A 12,507-nucleotide genomic window follows, 5' to 3' on the forward strand; every position below is an offset into this window, starting at 1 on the left:
CAGCTGATGTTTGACTCTGCCCCGAATATTCACCGAATATTAATTCAGCGCCTTTACTTGCCAAGGCTGCCGTGCTCTCTCCCGCGCCGGAAGTGGGGGGAAGGGAGGGGTCCCTAGGTCCTGAGCGAAGGGCCAAAGAGAGAAAGGGTCTCCCAGGAGGAGCCCGGGCTTGAGCAAGGTCCAAGGGAACCCCGACTTAAAACGGGTGTGGGCGGGGTGGAGGGCCGGGGTGCGCGCGGCCTAGGGGCCCAGCGACCCCACGCCAGGTGCCGCATCCGGGAGGGCCGCTCCCGGAGCCGGGTCTGGGCCGGGAGCGCGGCGGCAGCGGCTGCGCGACCAGGTGGGTGGTGCCCCGGAAGGCCCAGCGCTGAAGAGCCGGAAGGCGGGAGGGTGGGGCCTGCGCGCCGGGCGGGGCGGCCTGGTGTCCCCGCGCCTGCCGGCCTGTGACCTCGCGGCGCCGCCTCCGCAGGTAAAGGGCTCCGAGCTGCTGGAGCCGGGAGGGGGAGGGGCGCCCGGAGCGGCTGGCGTGCTGGCTGGCCGCGGGCGTGGCCCTCCCGTGCCGGGCGCACGCTCTTCGTGCATTTATTTTCCATATGGAGAAACGGGGGGACACGGAGGGCTGTGTGTGCGTGTCCCCTCCCGCAGGAAGTGCTGTGTGTGCGTGTGCCCGCGCGTGTCACTCCCGCAGAGCCGCGGTGCGTGTGGCTGGTGTTATATCCGCAGGGCGGAGCACCGTTGGCCTTGCCCTCTGGGAGGAGAATCTGGACGCTAGTTTAGAGATGATCAGGAAGGGATGTTACTGATTTAGGGGCTGGGGGAGATTAGCTTTGTGGGGACTGGTAGCTTCTTTAGGCTTTAAAACAAACAAACAAAAAGAAATAGGAATATTTTGAGAGGGTGTGAAGAGACCTGCTCGTGGGCCAGGTAGGTAGGTAAGGTGTGCTCCGCTAGGGTCCTGCTCGGCTCTGGCCTGGGTTGCTGCAGATGGCGGCCCCAGTGTGGCTTGTGCTTTTGATTTTTCAGGAGAAATCAGAAGTCTGAGGTGTATGTGAAATCTCTTGATTTTAAATTCTGGCAACTAATTCGTTTTTAAAAAGTCTGTGGGCTAATCTGACAATGTTTGCTGATGGGATCCAATCTTTGCCCTGGGGCATAGAGAGGTGGAAAGACACGGTTTATAGGAGCCAGTGGGCACGCTGGAGCTTTGTAAATTTCACCAGCAAAGTAGAAAGTACTGAGGATTGCAGGTGATTCTTAAGAGGCCCTGCTTTTCTAATTTTTAAAAAGAGCTGTGTGCATGGAGGTCTGTGTTAGCTCTGCAGCCTTCCTCTCCTCATCTCTCACAATCTGGTCCACCTCAGAAAGCCAGGCTGCAGTCCCAGGGACGGACTCATCTCCCTCTCCCCCAGATCCCTGCGGTAATCGGCAGACCAGCCTGGGTGCTCACAAGAAACCAGGGCTTCACGTTGGCATTTGCCTTCCCTGTGGCTGGCAGATGGGCTTCCTGTGACCGGAGCCTGTTTCGTAGACAGATCTGATTCTGAAATAGGTGTGATATGGGGGGAGGCACACTCCCGCCCCATTGAGGTCTGTCCCCATCAGAGTGCTCCTGTCTCCTCCCTCCTCACCCACTTCTCTACCGCTTACAGACAAAGGCAGCTGGAGTGGGAGAAGGAGAAGCAGGACTGGCTTCCCTCCTCAATCTGGCAGGCCTGGAGAAGTTGGGAGGCTGAGCTTTTTAGCAAGGGCTCAGGAGATGGGGCTGCAAACCTTTCTTCCACAACAAGAGTCTATTGATGCTCTAACTTCTAAAATGATTCTTACAAGGAAATTAAACCAGCATTCCCTTGGATGGAGGCAGCCACAATGCCACCTCTCTACCCATGGTGTGGAACCATTGAACCCAGCTGGAATCAGGCCACTTCCTTGCCTCCCCTCCCGCACACCATGACACCTGCTGGCTCTCCAGTCCTACAGAGCTCTGGGCTTGTGCCTTGTGCTGGCCCAACTGGGCTAAGTGGAGGTTGGAAGTGGCGTTTGCACAGTGATGCCTCATTAGCCCCTGTGGGTTTCGACTTAAAGTCATTCAGAGCAGGTTGGAAGCTGTTTCTTTGTTTTCTGTTTTGTGGTTTTTTTTTTTTTAATAGACAGTAGAGGGTGAAGTGGGTATATGTCTATTTCCTGCCTCTTTTACATACCTTTCCTTACTGTGCAGAAACTGTTTCAAGAGTACAGATCCATAACTCTGCAGAAAACCTGTTTTAGGAGTGGCATCTGGGCAGAGTACACTGGCCTAGAAGCCAGACTTGCAGATCAAGCATGGCAAGGCTCAGGGTCTTCATGCCTCTGGGAATGGGAGGCTCACTGCAGCCTCCAGAGGGGCCTTCGAGGGACCTGCGCTTCATCTCCCTTTTTTCAGCATAAGTGACAGATAAAAAGCTGGATATAAACCAGAGCTAAGCTAGAAGGTGACTAGATATTTTACAGGAGGATTTTTAGCTTTTTGAAAGGTTTTACCATGAAATTAATTCCTTTGGTTATCTTAATATGTACTTGAAATTAAACATTTTGTTTGCATAGCTTTACAGGACCATGGCCATTGTGTAAATCAGGTTACTGTCTCTCCCCCCATTTCTGAGTGCAGTTCCTTCGCTGTTAATAATGCTATAATGTTATCTTGACATTTGTGCCTGGAAAATTCTTGACCTCTGGAAGGGTGGAAGGGGGCTCTCTCGCAGGGAGGAGGAGGGGGCATGTGCTCTGTCTACACGTGGTCACCGCTGGTGAGAAGAGGGGCCTGGAAGCTAGCAGGCATTTTAGCAGATCCAGGACACTTGGGAGCCAGAGCAAGGACAAACACACTTGAATTCTCCTCTAGTCCCTTGGGCAACCCTGCAGGACTGCCCCTCCACTGCCTCTCACACCCCTGGTGAACAGACACATCTGGGGGATGCCTCTTTGCATTTCTGAACTCAAGGACTGAGTAACAGACGTCAGACATCTTGAGTCATGCTCTCATAGACTCTTGCTGTCCAAAGTGAGGGCAGAAGATCACCTGGGGGTGCATGTAAATACAGAATCTCACCCTGCCCATAGGGGCCGTGTTTAACAAGATCTTCAGTGACTCCTATGCACCGGTGGAGAATCACTGATGTCAAGAATATAAAAGAAAAAGAGGGGAAATTTACAGGGGCTGGAGCACAGGATCCCTCTTACCTCTCCTGGAACTACAAAGACGTTCTGACTGGTGATACAGGAGATCCACAGATTTGTTCTAAGGGCTCAGAATTCTCTCTCGGGATCGGGAGGATAATTTTACATTAGAGACTAATTCTAGATTATCCTTGGGTTTAAAAAAAAAACCTCATATATCCAAAAGATAGTGAGTAATAGGGTCTGCTCCAAAGTTCCACAGTCGAGTTCATTTAGTGAATATTTGCATGTCTCAGCCTTAAATGAAAAGGGGAGTGTTGGTGAGAAAGGAAAGTGCCCACCAAGCCTTGGGTCTAGCCGAAGCTGGAAGGAGAACCACCTGCTCATTGCTGCTTTGATTTTACTTCCTATCCTGCCAGGTGGCCCATCAGTGCCAAAGCTCTCCATTCCCACCAACCTTGGGGCGGAGCCTGCCCTGCCCTCACTCTTGCCCCTCCCTGTCCTTTTCCTGCTAGTGTGGCAAACAGTTTCCTGACCCCAGAGAATTGTTCTAAAGGTCATTGTTCCAAAGTACATCCATCCATCTGTCATCTGTCCATCCATATGCAACCCCCTGGAATTCTTTGATTTCTTTTATTCTCTGGTTGTTTCATCTTACTACATCATCCTGTCCTTGCCTTTGATGTCTCATGAGTAGAACTGGATTGTCTCGATGAGTGGTTGCTTATAGAAGCCAGTGGTGTATGTTAGGAACCAAACGTTCATTTAGAGCCATCATGTCTGAGAGTCTGCAGTGTTCCAGACTCGCTCCAGGCACTTTGCTTCCATTCTACTTACACCTTGCAAGAATCCAGCCTGTAGGTGGTTTATCTCCATCTTACAGGTGAGGAATCTGCCATTCTGCTCAGGGTCATCCAGTGGGTGAAGGCTGTGTGGTTGCAGAGTCCTGTGCTTTCCCCTTCTCTGGCTTGGTGTGGGCTGAGATGCCCTGACACACAGGAGACGACGGGGGGCTGGGACTTTGTGCACTCGGCCAAGGTTTGTGCTCGGGGATTGCCTGAGCTAGCTGAAAGGCCCTGATGCAAGAGAGCTCAGACTTGCCTCACTTGTGATGAACTGGTGGAACATGTGGGCAGGGTTGCTCCTTAACCTGTTGTAAATCAGAAGTTAATCAGAGGGCACAGAAGACCTTTCATCCACTCTGCTGATTCAGTCTGCTTATTAACTGAAAGCTGTCCTGCTTTCTCTTTGGCAAAGGACTTGGCACATGACTGGGGTGGGTGCTGTCATTGTGCATACAGCAGAGATACTGTTCTGTACCAAAAATGGGGAACCTTCCTTAAAACTTTAGGAAGAGTAACATTTGGGTAGAAATACGCTTCAGTCATTAAAACTCTCCTTTGGAATGCTTCCTTCAAGGTCTGCTGCGATGCCCGTTGCATTGGAGGACATCATGAGGCTGCTGTGCTCCATCTCCGAGGAGAGGAAAATGAGGGCGGCCGTCAGGCACTCCGGGAGGGGCGCCCTGGTCACAGGGGCCGTGGCCTTCGTTGGTGGTTTGGTGGGCGGCCCACCAGGACTAGCCGTTGGTAAGTGCAAGTGCCTCACAGGGACAGTGCAGTTGTTGGGAAAAAAAGACCTTTGAAACCACAGAGACCTCATAAAAGCCTCTGTCCTGTGTGAGAAGTTTGTTGAGTTGAGGTTGCTTCTGTGAAATGATCTTTGGGTACGTAATTCATCCTGTTAAAAACACGAGCTTCTGTGTGAATGTCTCAGAAGTGCAGGGCTCTCTCAAATGGCATCTGTGTCATGCAGACCTGGAGGACACCTTTCCCCCCAGGGATGTGTCTTAGAGTCTGAAGATTTCAGGGTGTCCTGGGTCCCTTGGACAGTCTCCCTCCCCCCATCACCATTACACATCCAGAGAGGAAGCTGAGATTTGCCAGGCACCTACTGGGGGCTGATGCTATAGAGCCACTTTACATAAGCTCGTTCCCACAGCACTTCCCCATTCTGAAAGCAATCAGTCCAGTGCAGGAAAAGCAATAAGCGAACTCCTAGGGTGGTCATCCCTGTCCCCTTCTTTTACCACCTGCTTCTATTTGGGAACCCGTTTCTGGCAATAAATGAAACTTTGGCTGATTTTCCCATCATTCATTGTTGCTAGAATGAAGTTGCTTCCTTTGGATTAGGAGCAGGAAGAACTCCTCTGTGGCCCAAACCATGGGCTAGGGGTGGTGTCAGAGAGCTGGCTGCTGTCCAGGCCTGACTTGAGGAGGGGCCAGATAAGGCCTCCCTCGAGGTGCCTCAGATGGACCCTGCAACACAGGGGCATCGGCTTAAGGCATGGTCTGCTGCATTGGGCTCAGTAAATATTTACTGAATGCCTCCTCTGTGCCAGGCAGCCTGTGCTGGGATACAGGGCCTGGGAAAGCTCACAGTCTGGTGGAAGTCCTTTCTATATTGCTTGCAGTCTTCACATGAATACAGGCTGGAGAGGTGACTGCTTTTCTGCTGAGGTTGGTTTCTGTGTCCCAGCTCACCAGTAAGGCTTCCTGCTCTGTTCTTCCCTCTGGTAGCAGGATTGACATTCAAGGACACTGTATTAAGCTGAGCCCACACCAGGGAGAAAAATCAGCTTGTGGGTGGCCCCAGACCTTCCATCTATGCATTTCCATTTCCAAAGTCTGTGAATTAGTGAGTCTTGACTTCAGCTTCTTGCCATCTAGGAAGTAGCCCAGGAGGGAGGAGACAAGGCCATTGCCTTCTTCCTCAGTGACATCCTATATCTTTGTCCCACCCCATCTAATGTGCTCAGGGAAGGCTAGCTGGGATCATTTATCATATAGCTGTGCCCAAATGCCATTTGGGGAGGACATATTTTATTCAGATTGAGTAAAAGCTGGTAGAGAACAGGATGTCTGCAAAGAGAACCCCAGGGATTCGCTACTTGCAGCCCCTGGTCGTGGGCAGGAGCATCATTTTACCCGGAAAACAAAGGAATTTTCTCTTTTCCAAAGAGTTGGTAATTTTCTGGTCGATATTTCCTGGCGACTTTTTGCATTAAGTGCTGCTCTAAATCAAATATTGATGTTCTCATAAAGGTTTAGTGCAGATGAGTGCAACTCTTATCAGCTCTTAAGTGTTTCACTGGTGTCATGGGGAAAAGTTCAGTAAAACTTGTAAATGACTGGCCCTCCCTCCCTAGAATGCTCCTTATTTTCAGACTCGGGGGAAGCTGTCAAAGGGCAGTGTTCAGCCTCTAGGACATGAGGCTGGCTGGTCCCCAGAGAAGGTGTGTGCTACCAGGTGCCTCCACACTTGGTTTCCTGAGATGGTGCAAGATTTACTTACTGTTGGCTGAGTCCAGCTTGCAAATGGGTTCTTTCTGGCCTGGGCTGCATTCTTTTAGATAAACTTTTTATTTTGGAATAATATTAGATTTACAGAGAAGTTGCAAAAATAATGCCGAGAATTCCCATATATCTCTCACCCAGTTTCAGTTCCTATATTACCAAGGTACACTTGTCAAAACTAAGAAACCAACACTAACATTACATTAACTATACTTCACACTGTATTTGGATTTTATCAGTTTCTGCATCCATGATCTTTTTCTGTCCCAGATCCAGCACAAGACAGCACATTGCACTTAATCATCATGTCTCTTTAGTCTCCCCTGTCTTGTTTTTTTTACCCCACTCTTTTTTTGATTTTTTTCCCATATAGGCCATTACAGAGTATTGAGTAGAGTTCCCTGTGCTATACAGTAGGTCCTTATTAGTTTTCTGTTTTATATATAGTAGTGTGTATATGTCAATCCCAATCTTCCAGTTTATCCCTCCCCCTTACCCCTTGGTAACCATAAGTTTGTTTTCTACATCTGTAACTCTTTCTGTTTTGTAGATAAGTTCATTTGTACCTTTTTTTAGATTCTACATGTAAGTGATATCATATGATATCTGTCTTTCTCTGTCTGACTTACTTTACTCAGTATGACAATCTCTAGGTCCATCCATATTGCTGCAAATGGCATTATTTCATCCTTTTTTATGGCTGAGTAATATTCCATTGTGTATATGTACCACATCTTCTTTATCCATTCCTCTGTTGATGGACATTTAGGTTGCTTCCATGTCCTGGCTATTGTAAATAGTACTGCAATGAACATTGGGGTGCATGTATCTTTTCGAATTATAGTTTTCTCCAGATATATGCCCAGGAGTGGGATTGCTGGATCATATGGTAGCTCTATTTTTAGTTTTTTAAGGAACCTCCATGCTCTTCTCCATAGTGGCTGTACCAGTTTACGTTCCCACCAACAGTGCATGAGGGTTCCCTTTTCTCCGCACCCTCTCCAGCATTTACTGTTTGTAGATTTCTTGATGATGGCCATTCTGACTGGTGTGAGGTGGTACCTCACTGTAGTTTTGATTTGCATTTCTCTAATAATTAGTAATGTTGAGCATCTTTTAATGTGCTTTTTAGCCATCTGTATATCTTCTTTGGAGAAATGTCTATTTAGATCTTCCACCCATTTTTGAATTGGGTTGTTTTTTTTTTATATTGAGCTGCATGAGCGGTTTGTATATTTTGGAGATTAATCCCATGTCGGTTGCTTCATTTGCAAATATTTTCTCCCATTCTGAGGGTTTCTCCGGTCTTGTTTTTTTACCACTTTGATACTTTTGTGGAGTACTGGTCAGGTATTTTGGAGAACTCCTCTCAATTTGGGTTTGCCTGATGTCTTTCTCCTGAGTAGACTGTGGTTATGGATCTTTGGAAAGAATACCTTGGAGGTGCAGCGCCCTTCTTGTCACACATTTCAGGGACACATGACACCCACAGGACCTCTCTTGTGATGCTTGCCTTGATCAACTGGCTAAGGTCATGTCCGCCAGGTTTCTCCACTGCAAAGTTACTGTTTCCCCTTTCCATACTCTACTCTTTTGAAGAAAGTCACCAAGTCCAGCTGGGCTGCGTCTTTTCAATATCTGATTGCCCATATTTAAAAATCATAAGACTTTTAAAAGATACATACTTGGTATTCCATGTGGCAGCAATTGGCTGGCGTAGGGTAACCTCGTCTCCTTTAGACAGCGACCTATCTCTCCAGGTCACCACAGTCCCACGCAGCTCACTTCACTCCTTTCAGCTACCTGCCTGGCCCCTGTAGGCACTTGAGTTTGAGACCCCTGCCCTAGGACATCTTCCTGTAGCAGACTGCACCTGACCTGGTTAAATAGAACTTTCCATTGATACAAGGTCTTCAAGTTCCAAAATAGTGTGCTTTAACTTTGATAATAATAAATTGACATTTAAAAATAATGTTTGTGCCCTTTTGGGGTAGCAGAAAGAGAAGTAGTTGAATACATTAAATTTGTTATTTATCATCATACAACTTTGGAGGGGTTGTATGAAAAACATTGCTTCAAGAGAAAATACCTCCTCATCTGTCCGCAGGGTCTTTTATAACCACGTGGTTCCACTGGAAATTTCAAAGTTCAGGGCTAAGGCTCAAATTAGCCAGCCAGTGGAGGAAACTCAGCCTCACCACTGAGATGGTTCTCCTTGAAAATGCATTTGCTTCTCAGCCCTGTTCTTTGAGATGAGAGAGATTTTTATGAGAAGCATGGAAACCTTCCGCCCACGAAGAGGATTTTAGTTAGCACAGCTCTCAGGAGGGGAGATGCTTTGTGTTGCACTGTGAGCACAGAGCTTAGGGGAGGGCATGTTTGGGTGACAATTATCTGAGCCAAATCGACCAAAGACCACGTCAACCTTTGCCCTCTGCCCTCCTGGCGGAGCAGGCATGAAGCCAAGCCCATTCTGACCCGCTCATGAATGTGCCCACTCGTCACGACGGTAGATGTGAACTCAGCGAGAACCTGTGGCTATCGTTTATGAATATAAATGACCGACTAATTGAGTCCTTCCTGTTTTCTAGGGGGGGCCGTCGGGGGTTTGTTAGGCGCGTGGATGACAAGTGGACAGTTTAAGCCAGTTCCTCAGATCATAATGGAGCTGCCACCTGCCGAGCAGCAGAAGCTCTTTAACGAAGCCACTGCCATCATCAGGCACCTGGAATGGACGGACGCCGTGCAGCTGACCATGCTGGTCATGGGCAGTGAAGCCCTGCAGCAGCAGCTGCTGGCGATGCTGACCAACTACGTCACCAAGGAGCTCCGGGCGGAAGTGCAGTACGACGACTAGGCCTCCGCTCCGGGAAGCGGGGTCCCCCCGACTCGTGGAAGGTGACTGGGGAGCTGCGGGAAGCCCCACATCATCAGAATATTACCCTAAACTGTAGCGAAATCTCCTGCTGGAGAGGCTGGGACTGTGCTATATCGTGTTCTGGAATTATTTGAGAAGATGCCGCGTTTTGTGGCCGTGTGCACCTGTGTGCCCTGACAACCCTTCAGCTGGGAAGCTGGTGAACGGTAAAGCTGTGACTGCTGCCACGTAGGGGCAGTTTTCTGAATCCCCTCTCGCTCACACAGGAGCTGGAAGAAGGTCTTCACGTTCAGCCTCCTCATCTCATCACGTGAAGATGATGCCGGTACAGGCAGCCGTTGCAGGACCAGCCCTCCCTTGGGACCTAGGGGCTGTCCCCTGCTGGAATCATGTTTACCTCTTGAATGCCCCTTCCCCACCCAGTGACTTCTGAGTGGCCTCAGGGAGGGGGCAGTCGGACTGCTGAGTGAAGCCACAAACGTCAGTGGCACCCAGCCCCTCCCCCAGTAGCTGCCCGACTGGGCTCTCACCCTCCCAGGGGCTTGCTTTCCCCATCTGAAAAGTCATAGTAGTTCCTGAGTTCTGTTTTTTAAATTAAATATTTTCAGTAAATTATTGCTCTTTCTGAAGTGGTAGAATCATAAACTATCTCTAAGAAATCTGTCCACCCTAAATTTCTCCTAATATTGTTTTTGCTTTGCTTTCAGAACCACAGTTTGACTAAGTGTCATCAAACTACAATAAATGTTTTCTGAACAGTCCTTTTCTCCACCTATTTGTGTAAAGTATCTCTGACATTTGAAGTTGTACACGTGGAGCACAAGGGAAGGGAAGGTATCGGATTTGTGACTTTAAAGAAGGAATGAGAGCTCCGGGTTGCAGGGCCCGCGACCTGACTTTCCAGGCTGCTGTGGCTCCCTGTACTGCCGGTGAGCACACACTGCCCCGAGCCTCCCTAGCAACCACAGGATGTCCCTTGGGTCCCAGGGACCTGGAAGGAAGCTGCACCGTCCTCCCTGGGGTGCAGAGGAAGGCACTCCTGCTGAGCAGAGTCAGTATCCCGTGCCTCCGTGTGTGTAAAGAAAACTTCAGGGCAAATTAGAACCCAGGGTGATTAAGGAAGGATCAAGCTTTTATCTCAGAAAAGTTGCTCTTTTTTTTTTATAAATTTATTTATTTTTATTTATTTATTTATTTATTTATTTATTTATGGCTGTGTTGGGTCTCTGTTGCTGTGCGTGGGCTTCTCACTGCGGTGGCTTCTCTTGTTGCGGAGCACAGGCTCTAGGCACGCGGGCTTCAGTAGTTGTGGCTTGTGGGCTTCAGTAGTTGTGGCTCGCTGGCTTCAGTAGTTGTGGCTCACAGGCTCTAGAGCACGGGCTCAGTAGTTGTGGCACACAGGCTTAGTTGCTCCGCGGCATGTGGGATCTTCCTGGACCAGGGATCGAACCTGTGTCCCGTGCACTGGCAGGTGGGTTCTTAACCACTGGGCCACCAGGGAAGCCCAGAAAAGCTGCTCTTTATCTGGCCTCATCTAGCACACATCAGGTGCCCTTTACAGGCCACACTCCTGGGGTTGATGAAGCCACTTTGGTCATTTGCACTGCTTGGGTTGATGGGGGGCAGGGTGGAGTCCTTTTAGATGATTATCCTGACTCATAGAAGGTGACTGGGTAGTTATGGGGGGGGCCCCACCCATTCAACTCGTGTGTTGGGTCCTACTCTGCCAGGCCCAGGGGACACAGGTGGTTCCAGCTCGGAGGTCCTGCACCAATGTCCAATGGAGTCCATTCCCCGGCCTGCCTAGCTTTACCCTTGGGAAAACCACTCTCGGGAGGAGATGGCCTGACTCCTGACCTATTTGGGGTCAGATGAAGCAGGCCTTACAGAATAAAGTCACTGGCCTAGCCAGGACCTGGGTGACTTGCGGTGGACTTTAGGCCCAAGAGGAGTCCAGGCCTCGAGTCTCATCTCCCCCAGGAGCTGAAAGCACTTTCCTTGCTTTCCCCTCACACTCTACTCCCAGCAACTGTGGCTTTAGTATTTCTGCATCTTCTTTGAAATTTTTTCATTTATTTATTTTTGAATAGGTAATACAAACCTAGTACAAAACTTAGAAGACATCAGAAGATAAAAATGGAAAAGGAAGGCATCCTCCTATACTGACCCCTGCTCCAGCCCCCTTTCCAGATGCAGCCACTATACCAATTTCTTGTATATTCCTTTAACTCTGTTTTTAGATAGTCATTGAATAGTATTCTTTTATTTGTCAGTGTTTATTGCTGAAAACAGAAAAATCCAGAAAAGTATAATGAAATAAAAACCATTAAAAGTATCACCACCCATGGGACTTCCCTGGTGGTCCAGTGGTAAAGAATCTGCCTTCGAATGCAGGAGATGAGGGTTTGATCCCTGGTCGGGGAACTAAGATCCCATATGCCTCCAGGCAACTAAGCCCGCGTGCCACAACTACTGAGCCCGCGCATCTCAGCTAGAGAGCCCACGCGCCCTGGAGTCTGCATGCCACAACTAGAAAGAGAGAAAACCCACACGCCACAACTAGAGAGAAGCCTGTGCACCACAGCTAGAGAGAAGCCCGCATGCCACAACGAAGAGCCCACGCACTGCAACGAAAGATCCCGCGTGCCATAACTAAGACCCAGCGCAGCCAAAAAAAAAAAAAAAAGTGTCACCACCTAGAAAACCACTGTTAACAAATTTGGCATATTTTGTGCAAACCTTTTAATGCTATGTATGTGTATTTCTAACATATTTGCATCTTTAGTGTTTAGACCTTTTTGAACACTCTTACCAATTAACATTAAATAACATTTGTGATGTATTTTGAAATCTCTTGTAAACATGTGTAATGGCTTTATAATATTCCACTGCACTAAACCATATATACATACCTGCTGTAGTGTCTTTTTTAGGTTTTTACTATTATAGTGCTGCATTTTTGTGAACATTTTTGTGTGCATATTCTGTTCATATTTTCGATTATGATAGATAGTCTGTAAGATAGATTCCTCAACGTGAAATTGCTGGATTAAAAAGTATGTAATATTTCTTAAGACTGTTGTTCTATTCGGTCAAAACTCTTTCCAGAGGGGCAGTATC

At 48.5% G+C, this 12,507-nt stretch overlaps 1 protein-coding gene across 3 annotated transcripts; it reads left to right on the forward strand.

Moving 5' to 3' along the window:
- Positions 1 to 350: 350 nt before the first annotated feature.
- LOC309648708 (protein C19orf12 homolog) lies at positions 351 to 12,456 on the forward strand. 3 transcript variants are annotated; one of them, XM_082437655.1, is made up of 3 exons: positions 351 to 469; positions 4,573 to 4,742; positions 9,101 to 10,158. In XM_082437655.1, exons 2-3 carry the CDS (start codon positions 4,583 to 4,585, stop codon positions 9,364 to 9,366), a joined length of 426 nt encoding a protein of 141 aa, XP_082293781.1. In that variant the 5' UTR covers positions 351 to 469; positions 4,573 to 4,582; the 3' UTR covers positions 9,367 to 10,158. The 3 variants fall into 3 exon arrangements, 2 of the variants coding, with proteins under 2 accessions (XP_082293781.1, XP_082293782.1); XM_082437656.1 differs by lacking the exon at positions 351 to 469 and adding an exon at positions 4,074 to 4,429; XR_014256757.1 differs by lacking the exon at positions 351 to 469 and adding an exon at positions 11,478 to 12,456 and having other exon boundaries at positions 4,544 to 4,742; positions 9,101 to 10,316.
- The last annotated feature ends 51 nt before the right edge of the window (positions 12,457 to 12,507 follow it).

Source organism: Balaenoptera physalus (genome assembly GCF_965194825.1).
Source record: "Balaenoptera physalus genome assembly, chromosome: 19".
In the NCBI taxonomy this organism is placed as follows: domain Eukaryota; kingdom Metazoa; phylum Chordata; class Mammalia; order Artiodactyla; family Balaenopteridae; genus Balaenoptera; species Balaenoptera physalus.